General features: G+C 42.2%; 1 protein-coding gene across 1 annotated transcript; it reads right to left on the minus strand.

Moving 5' to 3' along the window:
- Window positions 1–376: 376 nt before the first annotated feature.
- Window positions 377–15,333, minus strand: LOC117267608 (cytosolic 5'-nucleotidase 1A-like). The gene is made up of 6 exons (XM_033643617.2): window positions 14,889–15,333; window positions 8,083–8,250; window positions 7,739–7,868; window positions 1,884–2,006; window positions 1,613–1,797; window positions 377–1,227 (listed from the first exon to the last, which is right to left on the minus strand). The coding sequence occupies exons 1-6, from the start codon at window positions 15,015–15,017 to the stop codon at window positions 856–858; spliced, it is 1,107 nt and encodes a 368-aa protein (XP_033499508.1). The 5' UTR covers window positions 15,018–15,333; the 3' UTR covers window positions 377–855.
- Window positions 15,334–16,761: the final 1,428 nt, after the last annotated feature.

The following is a 16,761-nucleotide window of genomic DNA, read 5'->3' on the forward strand; positions in this document are numbered from 1 at the left end:
AAAAAAAAATCACATGCCAAAACGTATCTTTTCATCTGTTTTCCAGATGAACAAAACCCAACTTGGGAAACTGATTCTGGCAAACATTTTTTCCCAACCTGTTTCACACATGGAAAAAAAATTTAAGAAACTTATGAAGATCGTCCTGGAAAAATGTTTCTTTCACCTGCTCTTGAATGAGAACACAGGAGATAAAACAGTTTAGATCACATTTAAAAATGGATCACCCGAATGTTTTTTTCTGACTTGCCTCTCAGGGCTCCCGTATAAATGTCTTCGGCCTACTGCTAATGAAAGTCTTAAACACAAGCGGCATTGAGTGCCGCTTTTTAGTAAGGCGATCTTTATAAAGGGTTTATAAATTGTGACTTAAGGCTTTATTAATGGTTCAAGAATGATTTATTAATGATTTACAGAACATTTAAAGCCATTTCTAAGAACAGATTTGGGGTTTGGTCTAAATCCTCTGCAGCCCTTTTCCTCGGTCCAATCAGTCAAAGATATTTCCTACCCAAACATTGTTCTGAATGGCTTATAACTGATCTATAAAGCTGTAAATGGTTTATTAATGATTAATAAAGCATTTGCTACAACTTATGAACAGTTTATAAAGGGTTAATTAGAGCCCTCGTTAGAGAGTTATACCTCTTTGTAAACTAATTGTTAATGAAAGAAATCATTTGATTAATGTTTTAATAACATAACATTGCTTTATAATCACACTATTATATAATATACTAGTCATATTGCATCAGCTGGGTTTTATTACATTCGAAACCCATTTGTGGGACATTTTCTGTCATAGTTTTAAACACAGTTATAACATCGTCAGCTGCATCGTCAGTGATGTTCAGGCTACTTGGGTGCTGAAGAAGTCTCTTTGTCATTAAATCCTGTCTTGATAACTCTTTGAGCTATTCCATAGGGCACGTGACATGCTACTGTCCCCATTTCTGCTGCCCCCTCCACGTGAAACATCTGGTCGTCAAAGAAAATATGCGGCCTGATCTTCTCAAGCATGGGGCCCTTGGGTGCCCCTGCCAGAAAGAGAGCCTCGTCGATCTCCAGACCCCATGAGCGCAGAGTTTTTAAGGCTCTGGTACCAGAGCTGGCTGCGCTGCGAGCTGTCACCAAGTAGGTCCGGATGGGGCAGTCCATGCGCTGGCCTTTGCCATAAAACTTCTTCTGCAGCTTTCCTAAAGCCTCCAGGAAACCTTTCAGTGGCCCCTGCAGAGAGAAGAAGGATTACATTGAGACTACTGTCTCCATTCGGTAGTTTCTATATTTGTATGTGGCTCATTACTCATGAAAATCTACGACATTGTTAGAATCTGGGCCAAAGGTTAAAGCTCATAACAAACTGTGCTGTGTTCACCAGCTACTTTATTGTAATTTGGGTCTTACTTTGATAGTATTGGCCACCATTTCTATCTTATAATAACACTGCAATAGCTAAGTTAGTGTCTGAGATCTGGAAATTGGGTGGAATCACAAAAAAAAAAATGAATGAGGCAGGAAAATATTTAAATCAAACCTCCAGATTAGCTACATTTGTTTGCAGGAGAAAGTGCAAATACTTAAAATTCTAAATACTACTATGTGTATACTATACATGGTCCAGGGGCTTGTTCTCATGTGCCTTCTCATGCTCAAAGAACTTGTCCAGTCCATGGGCCTTGTAGATGCGCTCCGACTCATCAGAGAAAAGGACAGCGTCACCATCAAAGGCGACACGCAGCTGAGTCTCTGACACTTCTGTCATCTTCTCTGGGGTGAACATGGTGGCTGCTGCTATACCTGAATGTGTTGTTGAGAAGCAGGTGTGGTAAAATACGTCTTACGTAGCCCTTAGTGTAGTATAACAGCTTGTCAGGAATATGTACCTTCTTCCAGAGCTTCTCGAACCTTGACTGGATCAGCGGACAGGTACAGGTTCGTGTGGTAGGCCTTCAGGTAGCCTATGGGACTGTTTCCCCCTGTCATACAGAAGCGCTCGATGAACAAATCTGCAGAGAGGAGACATCGACAGATCAGTGAATCAGGGAAGTGAAGGGAAAAAGCCTGAGATTTTTCCCCATGGTTTGACTAATTCAGTGGTCGCTGGGTGTTGGACTGCCAAACCCCTGCAAGCGGTCAGGACTTCAGATCCCCAACTCCCACCACATATCCCCAGGGGTCATACTATGGTGTGGACCATGAGAAAGATCCCACCATAAAACATAAACTGAGTGGGAGTCTGTCAACACTTCACAAAGGGAAAAACAAAATAGCTTCAGCCGAACAGTGAAGCAAGAAAGGGCAAGAGATTCGTATAGATCATTAGCCACTTCCTTTTTTATCTTCCTCTCGCTGAGTCAGCTGAGAATTCTATGATGTCTTGAGTGGACTTCATGTGAATACTTGCATGTCTGTGTGACCTGGAGAGGGACACTGGGTCATGAGGTCAATCACAGTGTAGGAATAGAGATGACCGGCTGTGCAGAGCAGCTAAAGAATACACAGGGCAGCAGCACATTGCTAGTGTCAAGCCCACCCTCAGTGTGTTAGTGTGTCAGTATATTGACTTGTGCTAGGTCTTGTGCTATTTGAGGAGATCACCCAATGAAAACCAAAGCTTTTTATGAAGAGGTTATTTTGGTGGATGATGATGATGAACTTGACCTAAAATACCTGCAAACTGCCAAAGTATATTATATATTGACTAGCGGTGTTGCATCTACACATACAGTATGCTTATCTAGTTCAGTTTACAGTTAACAATCTCAAAAAGGATAAAAAGGGCAACCCCGCTGGCCTTTAAGAAACCATCTCAGCAGCACAGACTTGAAACTGTACTGATTATTAACTGACACTTCAGAATTAAACTGACTGGACTTTCCAACTTCCTTCCCAGAAAATGTATTTATTTATCTTATCATTTTTATTTATTTATTTTATTCTGTAATTAATCAAAGTAAAGGCTGACCAGAAGTACAAGTTCTTTTCATCAGACACAACTTGCTACTTAATCCAAATTCCTTATTAGTAATTGATATGCATGTACTTGTATCTTTGGGAATCAATTTCCAATGCTAACTTCCATGCTAACTTTGTAAAGGTGTATAAGTTGTGATCAATGGCTTTATTAATGGATGTCTGTGGTAAAATGTTCCAAATTTAAGGTTTCCACTTCACAGCTTGTCTAAAACTCACTAATTAACATGTCAAGAAATAGTCTGCCACATAATTGTAGCATGTAATTTTTTGACTCCACTTTTTGACCTGTGGACAGAGCCAGGCTGGCTCCATGTTTCCAGCCTTTGCACAAAGTTAACTGTATGATGGCTTCATATTTAGGCTACTGTACAGGCATGAGACTGGTATCAGTTTTGCACATAGCAATGTCATCTGAAATAATGTCCACACTTTGTCAGTTCTACGGTGTAGTGTATGGCGTAGTTTTGCAGACTGCCGTTTTTAAAAAATCTGAGTCCAATAAACACCAACCTTCTCCCAGGAGAACGGTGCTTGTGTCCCGTAAGATTATAAAGCCAAACCCTGTTCTTTTTCCCTAAACCTAACCATGTGTTTTTGTTGCCCAAACCCAACCACGTGCGTTAGTTGTTGGAGGAAATAAAAACGTCATCTCGCATTGTTGTACTGATGTAGTGCATTAATTTGAAAAAGACAGTATGTAAACAATAAATTTCCTGGTAAAACGGAAGTGTATTTTGAAAGAAGACAATGCATGTAACAGGCATAACTTCACACAGCGTCCCAGAATGTCACAACCAACACACCCAGGATACCTTCCACGTCAAATCTGGATGTGGAAGGTCCATGACCAAATGTCGATATGTGACAAGGTCGGGGTGAGAATGTGTTGGATCAGTGGTCTGCAGTGTTTAAAGTCAGTTACTAGTATTAGCTCAGCTCACCTAGAACCTCGACTAAGGTGGTACCAAAATAGTCCCAAGTACCATTTACAACTTTTGCTATAAGAAAACCAAAAATGAGCTAACTGACGAGTCAAGCCGTGTTGCACCATGCAGTGGAAATACAGTACAGAGCCCGGGGTCGGCGTTACAGATTTGTCATTGTGCCCCCCCTCCACTGATCCACAAGCAGGGTGAGCCTTGGTGCCAAACTTTGTATTTTAATAATTACTTTAAATTTATCATATTGACCATGAAATCATCTTTGGTAAATGAAAAGAAAAATGAAAAAAAACAAAAACAAAAAAAACACACATTTGTTGGTTACATTGGCATCACATCTGGGGATGTATGCTCATTGGTCCAATGCCTGACCTATGACTACTGATTTGGTCTGATGTCAAGAGAGAGCGCGATCAGTTAGCAAGTTTGGGTGCGCAGTACACTGTGTGGGAGTGTGTATTAAAAAGAGCGACTTTGCAGAATGTTTTGTAATTGGAGCAGGTTTGGTGTGTTGGTTGTTCATGGCAAACTCATATAAAGAAGAACTGACATCATATATTGAGTTTTTGAATGGCTGTTTGTGCTGCTGCTGGTTACCCTATGCCCCCATTAGATCTGTTCTGCCACCGACTCTGTAAGCGCCACCTGTGTGGTGTAAAAATGTTCAACTTTGGCACCCCCAAGTGGTGCTATCAAAAATTACACATTTGCAACTAATAAGAGAAAAGCAATATGGAACTACACAAAATTTCACTTGAGCTGTCACATTTTCTACAAACAAAATATTAGGTCACTGTCATGGATATAAAAATGTGCACTAATTGTAAAAGAAAAAAAAACATTTTGAAAATGCACATTAATTTGATTCCTTTAACGTGTTAAAAGACGTGTTGAAGAACAATTTTCAATGTTTGTCTCTCTAAGCTGAATTATCACTTCATCTCTGTAATCCATTGTTTCAGTATAGAGATGTTTTCATTGCACAGCACTTCTGGGTTTTTCCTGTAGGGGAGGGGGAGTGTGTTGCATCATTATACTTCGAACTTGAAGCCAGCAACATCATGTCTGCTTCATTTCTCTTTACCTTGCCTTTCAGGTAAGAACAGTGGTTATAATATGTTTACTAACTGTGTACACATATTTTCTGCATTACAAGGAACGCACTGGTGGTTAAATATCTGTGTCAAAAGTAATTTAAGCAAGTTAATTTAGTTAGCTGAAGCAATGATTTATACTGGTGTGATAGACCCTATGCCGTAGCCTATGCACGTGGCCTACGCCATTGTGAGCATTTATACTTGTGCGGTGGTGTGTCTGTGTCACTCTCCAGTTACACCTCCAAAACACTAGTCGGTGGTGGGGTTTCTATGAAGTGGAGTAAAGAGGCATTGATTCAAAACACACATTAAACATGACTTAATAGAGACATTTTCAAACACAAGTACACAAATCAGCTTCACTGTAACTCGCTGCATTCACAGATAAACACTTGTCCTTCTCTGGACACATTTTCCCCACAAATGCAACATGCTAACGTTATTAGCACAAGCCTATGGAATCTTACATTGTATGAATTAGCCTAGCAGCTGGCGATCTTCTCTTCTCATATAAATCCAGGGACGACAGCAACATTTAACAAAGGTAACGGTACATAATTTGGCTCCATTACAACTCACAAGGTTCACCGACCAAACAACTGTCATACTAAACATGTTTCCAAACAAATTCAACATGCTATCATTATTAGCACACGCCTATGGCATTTTACATTGTATAAATTAGCCTAGCAATGAGCAGAGATTTCCTCTGCTCATATGAAACCAGGATAAATCACACACAAGACTTAAAATGCAATTTTTGTGGAGGCCTTACTGTCTTTACAATTTAGTGTTTTTTATCTGTGAAATAAAAGCAAATAAAAGCTTTATATCCACTGAGGGAAATGGTTTAAGCTTACAAAAATGGATGGAATCAATGGAACTGTTTTGTACCGTCCCCATTTTTGGTCCCCCCTCTGTTGGGGTACCTAGCACACAGATCTAGTACTAAAAGGTGGAGCTGTGAACACTGCTGTCTGTTGATTGGTCAATAGCGGATGGTCACTCTGCTCAAGGCTGAGTTGTTGCTGGTTTTGAAGCTCATGTAACCACTGTTCATACTGTGGCAAGTTTTACAATAGTAAACTATACCTATAAAAATAAAGAACATTTTGCTGCCTCTCACAGCAGCTGTATTCTTAGAAAAAAAAACTCAGTTCACTGGGCTGACTGCCGGCAACTTTTATGATGGAACATTTACTTGGAATGTTACTCAATGCATGAGTTGATGGCTTGAATCCATCAGCACACCTTAAATTTCAATACAACAATCTGGATCTTCAAGCGCTTAAAATATTTGTATTAATTACGAACAAATGTGAACTATTCTAATCCTCACTTGGAGAAAAGAAAAGGGATCATGGAGAACGTTCCTGTGTATAACATTAACAGTAAACACCTGCTCTTACCTGAGTGAGACTAAATGCACAAACCTGCATTGAGAGACTCTCTTTTTGTTTTCTTTTTATAAACCCTTTTTTTACCACCTGTGCATAACAAACATATTTACATAACAAAAGCATTTACAAAACAAAGAAGAGAGACATTATGACACAAACAACACAGAACAAACGTAAGCTGTCATATTGGTATTGGGAGGATGAAGTGAGTGAGTGAAACAGTATAAAGAGGAATTAGCCTGAGTGAACTGCAGAAACGGAGAGCAGGTGTTATGGAATGGGGTCAGGTTGTCTTTTTGGTTTGCTGTGAGCTTTTCTGTCAACAGATTAAGCCGTTGGTTTACTGATAATTTCGATGCGTCTTTCCAGTTGAGTAATGTGTTTTTTTGGCCAAAGTTATCGCTATTATGAAAGTCTTTAGATGTTGTGGGATTGTGAGTGAGGCGGGATCACCTAGAAGAGTGATGGAGAGGGAGAGGGGAATGCTGCGGTCGGGGATCTTGTACCGCTCTCCCATAACCTCCAACAAAAACCGTTCAACAGGTGTGCAGAGCCAGAATGCATGGAAGTGGTTGTCTATGCAGAGGGATAGTGTGTGCAGGTGTTGTTATCAGTGAAGCCCATTAGGTGCATTTTGTGGGTGGTGATAACTCTGTGAAGAACCTTGTATTTAATTAGCTGAATTTTTGAGTTGGGTGATATTGAGAATGTATTGTTACATATGGTTTGCTGGTTATGGTTACTGTCTGATTGGTGTATATTCAAGTCTGATGTCCATTTGTCTATTTGGATTGAAACAGTATTGTCGATATTGAGAGACACTCTCACTGCAGCCTGTCTTATTTCGTCCTGAAAATGTCGGCGTGCAACCTCGCTCTGCTGACCATAATGAGGTGCAGACTTCCCTCTGTGTCACCAGTGATGAGGAAATACAGTGAGTGCTGGACGGAGCAGTGAGTGACAACAACCCCACCCACATGTAAGGGTACTGTTTGCAGTGGAAACGCTCAGCGGACCTAGGGTCTAGGTACCATGTCTGAAGGGTTACTATTGGTTCCAACGGTACCTTACCGAAAAGTGTTTGGTGGAAATGGGGCTATAGTCTCTGCTTCATTTTTTTCCGTCTCCCCTTACAGAGGTGTAACAACACCACCAACTAGTTTGAAAGATGTATAACCACATAAAAATTCTACACATTGTTGCTCTAAAGAGCAAACCTAAAAGATAAAATCAGTGATGCTAGTTAAGGATATACACCAGACAAAGGAATATTTCACAGGTATGCCTTGTACGTTTTCATTGTTCATGTGTATTAGTAACTCACGGTGATGATTGATGGTATTGATGAGTCTCAGGCCGACGTACGCGTGGTTGTTTGTCATGAGCACAACATCAAAGAGCTCCTCGCTCTCGGGGTAAAGCTCCCTCAGCCGAGTGTTGACAGCCTCCAAAGCCTGGCAACACAACAAAACACTGATCTCAGTAAGAAAAAAAGCAATATTATATCTTTGCAATGGGGATGGAAGTGTGTGTGTGTGTGTGTTTGAGTGGGTTGGTGTTTCATGCTTTTTACTCATTCACCGCCTCCAGAGTCACGACCGATCACTGATGCAAAAGCGTCACTCTGCATTGGGTTTGATTTAGTGTGTGTGCAATTGTTTCTCTGACCTTGACAAAGGAGAAGGCAGGTCCGGGGCTGAAAGGCTGCGTTTCATGCTCCACCTGATACTTGATGTATTCTTCCAGGCCTTGCTGCTCGTAGATATGCTGCTCCTTCTCCATGTTGAAAAGGACTCGTGCAGAAACACCAATGGTGATGGCATTCTGTGGCTTGGGCTGGAGGGGAAGAGTTTAAAAAATGCTTCATTTACATCCAGCTTTGACTTGTTTTTCACCAATACAGTCACCCTTTAAGAATGAGAGTGCTGGTATCCAATCAGGCTCAGAGTTGTAACTGGTGCCTGCAGATATACAGTACATTATTTATATTGTGAGCAGCAGCACAAAGATAATGGAAAAATCATTTGCTAGTTTGCAGACAGTTCCCAGTAGTAAAGAATGCTTTATTGCCAACAGTGGATAAACTGAGTGAGCCAATGTGACAGAATAGAAGTGATAGAGTGATATGAAATACTTTCGTCTGCAGGCCCACATACCAGACTTGCTGGTGTGGAGCCTGGGACAGCAACACAAAATACAGCACACTCTGTTTTTAATAGTGCTTGAACTATCATATTTTGACTGATAACCATGACATATTTTGAGTTTCTTCTTGCTTTGTAATACATTTTAATTGGTTATGAGAAGGCCAAACTCAAAATAGATATTACTGTAATTTCAGTAAGATTTAAAGGTCTAGTGTGTACGATTTAGTAACTTAGTCTTACTCCTGATTCATGAAATACTAACGCTCAGTCAGTAACCTGTCAGCGTCAAACATTGATACAAAGAGGCAACCTTTAGCGGTGGTATGAGATGCTCCAGGCGGCGGCATTTGTTGACGTTCCGGGCAACGACCATAGTATAAAGAGCAAGAAAATCCGCATTGGGTTGGTGGAAGGGGAGGTGGATAGGTCAAACAAACTTCTGACGTTCACCTGGGATCCTGCTGTTTATGTCCCATGAAAACCAAAAATCAATCAAGTTTTAGTAACAACATAGTATGCTAGTGATGTGTCACATGACGTTATACAAGCGTACTTATTTTAATGCATGTAATGAGTAAAGTGACACGCCATCACTGAACGTTTCAAAACTGATGGAGGAGGGGCACCTAGTGTGTTATATATTGATGTGACAGGCCACTGACCAAGCTTCGTTATAGCGAGATGGGAGGGAGAATGTGTTGGATTTATTGCAACTAACTGGAACATCTCCCATGTGCCAAGCATGTAGGAGAACTACAATAGCCAATGAGAAAACGCCAATGACTGTATATAAAGATGCACAATGCATCTCAACTTCCTCCCGCTGTACAAAAATGAAGCCAAAATATTCTGGATTTGGTCATTTGGAGTCAGCGTCTGTGCAGTAGCAATCCTTGTGGAATCATGTGCCTGTTGTTTGACCAATTGTGAGCTGGTATAGAGAAGCCCCTTTGATTGTGAACACACCAATTAGCACACACAGCTGTCAGTCATGACATCACACCCCTTTTTTTTATAGCAAATAACCTCACATTTCAGCGTGATAACAACCTAAAATGACAGAAACCATCTTTGGGAAAATTTAATTTGATTTTTTTTGCTATGTACTTTGATCTTTTAGTTTGGCCCGTGTGCCATCTGCTGACATGAAGGGGGCAGGGTTTGTGATCTTTCATGCAGCCAGCCACCAGGGGCCAATTAAGATGTTTTAGCTTCACTATGGGGGAGGTGTCATGTTGCTGATCTTTAGTATACAGCCTATGGAAAATGTGAATGGCCCTATCCAGAGCCAGTATTTGACTTGTCTGTTCTAGTCTACTGTAGAAACACATGGCAAAGTCTGTGGAATATATGTAGATATGAACAGCCTGTTCTAAGGCAACAAAAACACAATTCTTAGCATCTGGTGCACTAATGAAAACTAATTTATGAATATTTTATTCCATTTCTGTATCCTACTCACTGGACCCTTGAAGAGGAGATGACACACTGAATAATATGACTGTGGTTCGTTTCATTTTTACCTCAGGCAATTGAACTTCATATCCCTCTATATTTTCTAGAATACTAGATTGTATTTCATATTTTCAACTGCAGGGCGCAGCTATCTTTCAACAAGCTGGTTGGAGACATTACAAGAATGGATCGTCTCTGTTGTCTCAGGGTAGTTGAGGTAGGCTTGGAAAACTTGGTACTGTAAGGCACTGTTTCGTCCTTTGGCGACTGTTTTCTTCACTGGTAACCGCTTATCTTGTTGGGGGTCGCAGGGGGGCTGGAACCTATCCCAGCTGACATTTAGCAAGAGGCTGGGTACACCCTGGAGAGGTCGCCAGACTATCGCAGGGCTAACACATACAGACAACCACGCTTACATTCACACCTAAGGACAAGTTGGAGTCCCCAATTTGCCTAATCTGCATGTCTTTGGATTGTGGAAGGAAAGCTCAAGAAAACCCGCACTAACACAGGGAGAACATGCAAACTCTACACAGAAGGGCTCCCTTGCTGTGTGGTGACAATGCCAGCCACTGCACCATCGTGCTGCCTATTGCGAGTAGAGTATAGTGCACAAATGTACAGGAAGTCACGTCGCACCTAAGAGGCGGGATACACATTATATCGCCGGTATCCCAGTGGCAGCGCAAGTGTAGGGCGCAGGTCCACCCTACTTGCTGTTTCGATGGAAAAATGAATCTTGGGATTACTTTTATGGCTATGCAAAACCAGGAGAGGAGCCATTATAAAAGTGGTGAGGAGAGAAAACAGAGTTAACTATTGATTTATGATCTAAGGAGAAGCTGATGTCATCAACCATCCTGACATTGTAAGCCGATTCTGTTGCTGAGGAGGAAGCACCTCATTTCCAAAAAAAGAGCCAGCAAGATCTTGGTAGTGTCTCCACGATAATTCTATTATTTACACCGAGAATAGGATGAGTGCAAGAACGCAAACCAAACTGGCACCACCAGCTATCCAGTCTTATATTTCGTCTTATTAGCTCAAAAAAACACAGGCAATTGGTTTTTAACTTTGTCCATCATTCTTTGTGTCTCATCAAAACACTCAAACTCCATTTTATCAACACTTAAAGGGACATTGTGTAACATTTTCAGTTGTTTATTGGCAAAATTTGATGTCTGCATTCATAAATATGTCATCACTGGTGTACTATTACCTCCACCAATAATCTGACTTATTCTCGTAAAAGGAGAATTTCGGATTTGTTTGTACATTGTGCGGGTAAGTCGTCTGTGGGGTTCCATTACGTTTCGCCATCTTGAGAATACACCTGCCAGCAAGGGACATACAGCACCGCCTTTGGCGTTTTCGTTGAGAGCCAGGCCAGCACTGCGTGACTGAGGAGCCGAAGGAGAGGAGCAAGAGGCGCTTCGCTACTACCCTGGCAAATTTGAAACAAGGTCCCACTCTTTGAGCATAATGCAGGATCATGCATATGCAGCATCATGGGAGACGGAATCCTTGTCGCCAAGAAAGCGCAAAAGGGAATAGAAAAGGCAGCATGACCGGCGAATTAAAAAAACGAAGGCCCACATCGGGGTAGCCTTTCCCAGGTAGAGAGAGCTGCTGAGGGAGAATGGTAATGCAATCACAGGCCAGCGCCACTGTTGGCTGTTAGCCGCTGTTAGCGGCCAGTCGCTAACAGCCTCATCCCTCTCCTCGCATCACTGCGCCGCTGTTAGCTGTTAGCCGCTGTTAGCCGCTGTTAGCGCTGGCCTGTGATTGTATTACCTTTCTCCTTCAGCAGCTCTCTCCACCTGGGAAAGGCAACCCCAATGCTGACCCTTGTTTTTTTAATTTGCCGGTCACGCTGCCTTTTTGATTCCCTTTTGCACTTTCTTGGTGACGAGGATTCCGTCTCCCGTGATGCTGCATAATACATGATCCTGCATTATGCTCAAAGAGTGGGACTTTGTTATGCGGCAGTAGTGCCGCTGGCCACTAACAGCTGTTGCGGCGCAGTAATGCGAGGAGAGGGATGAGGTGTGTGAGGTTGAGCCACTTGTCAGTTGTCAAAGGACAAGACGTGATTGGTTTGTTTCAATTTACATCCGCCCCAACAGTCCTACGTTGTAAACACAGCCAGCATGGTGAGGAGGGGGTTTGTCAACTCGCGTCGTGTGTGTCTGTGTAGGAGCCTGAATGAATACTCCATGTAGTATCGGATGACATGGTTTCATCAGTGTTATCATAGCTTTTTGGTACACAGCGGCTACAGTTGTTGCAATACATGTTTGAAACAGTGAGGCGCTAGAGTGTGCCATCTGTTTGAATGCGATATATGATTTCAAAGTTAGATGGGAGAAATTCCTACACACTGTGGCTTTAACTAGTCCTAAGTACTGCATTGTACTCAGCGTTCCTACTGTCGTGAAAAAACATTTTCGTAACATCACCAGCTAGCTTGTTGACAGATGGCTGTTTCATCTCCACTTTAAAGACATGTTGTATCTATAAAACAGATACAATGGTGGAAAAAAGTTTTCGGACACCCTTAAAATTTTACACAATCTCAAATATTATCATGAAATATTTGTGGAAAAATCTTTTTTGTGTTTCAAAAGGTGTGGCTGCATTAGACAGATACAAACAAATACAAATTATATTTTTTTGTTTATTGTTTACAAGAAAAACTAACAAAACTAAATTCTTGACAGTTTCAATATGTCAGTTCTCAACATTGTCGGTATCAAAGTCAACAAATAACAGAGAATGTGTTCAAAACTGAACAAAAAATAAATAAACCATCACATCATCAAATTAATATTTAGTAGTCCTGCCATTGGCACGTAGTAGAGCTCTAATCCTGGCTGGCATGTTCCCCACGAGCCTTTCACACTGTTGAGGGGTAATCTTGTCCCATTCTTCTTGAATTACTGCTTTTAATTCTTCTAAATTCTTTGGTTTATGCTTTGAAACAGACCTTTTGATAATCCACCACAGATTTTCAATGGGGCTCATGTCCGGGGATTGAGCTGGCCACTCTAAGACCTGGATACTGTGCTCCTGCAGCCAAGTTCTACTGGCCTTGGATGTGTGGCAAGGGGCATTATCTTGTTGAAACATCCAGTTTTTACCTCGACAGAACAGTGCACGCGCAGAAGGGAGCATGTAGGTTTCGAGAATGGTACAATACTTGGTAGAGTTCAATGTGCCATCACAGACAGTGAGATGACCAACACCAGCAGCACTCATGCATCCCCAAACCATGATACTGCCTCCACCATGCTTGACAGTAGGTACTGTACATGCTGGAGATAATGCTTCGCCTGGCCTTCTGCGTACCCTCACGTTAGTAGGAGGAAGATAAAGCTGGAAACTGGACTCATCTGACCACAAAATCTTCTTCCTATTCCTGGCTGTCCAGTTCTTGTGTGCCTGGGCCCAACGACGCCGGGCTAACCTCTGTCTCTCATTGATCAGGGGCTTCTTGATAGCCTTGTAGGACCTTAAGCCATGATCTAAAAGTCGGCCACGTACAGTGCGGGTGGAACACTGGACACCAGTTTGGTTTGACCACTGCTGCTGAAGCTCCTGTGATGTCATTCGGCGGTTTTGCCTGCACATGCGGATCAGGATGCGGTCATTTCTTGCTGAAGAAACCCTTGGATGCCCAGATCTTGGTTTGTCTTCCAAGCTGTTGGTTCATCTGTATTTCTGCAGAGTGTATCCAACTGCTGAAGGACTGCCTCTGCACTTCCTGGCTATCTGGCGGCAGCTGTATCCTTTCTGGCTGAGAATCTTTATCTTCAGGCGTGTTTCCTGCGTTAGGTTCCTTGTTTTAGCCATTTTTGTGTCTGAAGAACTTTCAAATGTGCTGGCTTTATGTAGACACGAAGCTTGGCAACAAATATTGTGTCTTTTAATAAAAAGAACGACCTTCATCACTGGTACCAAAATGACCCAATACTCAAAATTTCTTATGTATTTTTATGGCACCAATCAATTTTAAGTTTTTAATGGCTTTTTTAGGATTTATTTAGTATTTTGGCTGTGACTGTACTAAAAGAAATTGCACTTGAAGACCTAAGAGTGATTCTTAATGCAATATTTCACAAATGCATGGGGTGTCCAAAAACTTTTTTCCACCACTGTATTTCAGCCTGAAACCTGGGGAGAAAACTTGTACAGGATGAAAACTTACAGTACTTAAGGAGTATTAAACAAAGAGTTCACGTCCCAAACTTACAACCGAGACAACTCCCTGCATCCAGCAAGTCCTTGTAGTTGGAGTTGTTGTGTCTGTGTTTGTGTTTTGGTGCATCCTCTCCGGGTAAGAAATCCAAACGAGTCGACAGCCTTTACAGAGAACCATGAACCTGATCTAAAACAAGAGCCCTCTGTTTTCTCAGTTTACCACTAACATAATGGAGCCTCGCTGAGCCTCTGTGTCCCATTTCACCTTACTACATCTCCACATGATTCCATCTTTCTAAGGCTTCAAAATGCAGCACTTGAACGTGATATTATTAACCCACTGCTGCTTTTACCAGGGCTAGACTTTGATAAAGTTAAGAGGTCGCAGTGCCTGTCTTCTCTCATCTGTCATTTATCATGCCAGTGTTTGGCCATTGTGAAATAAGCCCTCAAGTGGTGAACACCAGTGTGTCTTGGCAGGCTTTAGCTAGCAAGTAAGTGCGACATAATTCAGCTCCGAAGTGATGACAGCAAGATTACATTTGACTTCATAGTTCACAAGCAATATGTGCAAAGACGCTCTTTGTTGTCAACAACTCTGATACTTTCCCAAAGCATGGAAACTGCACCTGTAAATGGATGCTACATAAGGAAGGCTGTAGGGATACTCACTGGTTTAGGTTTCCTGCTGGAGGTGGAGAGCTTCAACGCCGTCCTAGCATCTTCCCAGGGTGCCCGGCTGCTGCTGCTGGTCAAGTCCTGTCCACTTGCGGTCAGAGCGTGACCGTTGTTTAGACTCATCTTACCTCTTCGACTCACAACTCTCCTGTCTCCCTCAGGCCCACACTGAGTCCCAGTGTGTCCCCTGATAGCTCTCTTATCGAGTCTCTTCCCCTTTGGCAGGAGTTCCCAAGAAAGTCCTTACTCACTGTTCACCATTTGAATTCAGTCCAGGAGATGAGATCTCTCTTGACTGCAGCTGCAGAGGCACTTAGCAAAATGCTTTTTCTTTAAAAAAAAAAAAAAGGAAGAGAAGAAGATGTTGCAGAGAGATGGAGAGACTCAGGAGGAGCTGTTCGTTTTCCTCTTATCTCAAGCATCACGCACTGTATTCCTTGTTCAGCCCTTCTGTGCTTGTCTTTTTCTGTTCCCCTCTCTCTGTCTCACACACACACACACACACACACACACACACACACACACACACACACATACACACTGCTGACTTCAAGCCATTTTGCATCCTCCCCCTTTTTAACCCTTTCGGTGTATAATCTCCTGAAGGAGAGCATGTGATTTAATGTATGTGACAACTGGTTGATGCACCCTACTGGACATAACAGGCGGGTGTTTCAGAGCACCTCTGTGTCATGATGCTTGTAATGCCTTTGCGCGTCACTTCTCCCGATGAAGAGGTGGAGATGGATGTCTGTTTTCTCACATAATGCTGTCAGGTCATTGAAAGTGAGGATGGTTATTATTAGTTTTGTCTTGGGTGTTCACTACTCTCAATTGTACACCACTGCCTCATCTTCCTGCTCAGCAGTGTGGGAAATGGAGTCCATCCTGGGTCATTTACCTCCCCCTGTGCATCAAATGATCATTTCTTCTTGCCTGGCGTAAACCCCTGCAGGATCGTTCCATAGATTGAATTACAGAGCAGCAGTCCCAGTTGCCAGGCAACGGCCAGGGAGTCAGGCTGGCTGGAACACTGATCTGATTGGCTGCGGGGACACTGGACTGTATATATAGCCCTCCAAACATGGCATCAATCAGAAACACAAGATGAAAGGTATCGCTTTGAGGAGTACAAACACATCATAAATGATATTAGCGCATGCTTTTATGACAACAAACAGGCACTCTGCCAACTACAGACATTTTCTGGAGAAAAGATACTGAGCAGACATCCATGAAGGGACTCCAGGAACAAAAGGATAATAGAGACACAGCCTGATAGGCACATACAGCCACCATCTCTATATACCTGCCAGCATTACAGAGGTAGCAAACTGCCTGTTGATGTATGTAAAAACACATTGGCTAACACCATAAGTGACAAACAGACATTTTAAAAAGGTGTTAAATCTTTTTCACCACCTTTCGTTGTAAATTTATAGTGTTGCTTTCTATGCTTTCCAGGCATTAACATCAAGATTGTATCAATTTACAAAACAGCAGCCGCCCATTACACCTATCTGTCCAATACACATGAATCTGACAGTGCAAAGTGCCGTTTGCAATTGTGCCCACGTTACTGTCAGGATAATGTGTCTGGCTGTGGCCACACACTCTCCTCCAGGCTCTCCAGAGACCAGCCGCAAAGAGCCTTTATCGATCGACTGAGGACAGCTGAAGGATTGTGTGTCTTTCATTGTCTGGAAGCAGAGGAACTGTAGATGCATGCGATCTATTTTCATGACATGATTAGAATTCAAACTTGCACGCTCATTAGTACGTCCAAACAATTATGTGTGTCTAAAAATCTGAGACCTGTGGACTTTTATCCAGCATATTTGAGCAGTTGAGTTTCTTCCTTATTTAG

The sequence above is a fragment of the Epinephelus lanceolatus genome, chromosome 15, assembly GCF_041903045.1.
Source record: "Epinephelus lanceolatus isolate andai-2023 chromosome 15, ASM4190304v1, whole genome shotgun sequence".
Taxonomy (NCBI): Eukaryota; Metazoa; Chordata; class Actinopteri; order Perciformes; family Serranidae; genus Epinephelus; species Epinephelus lanceolatus.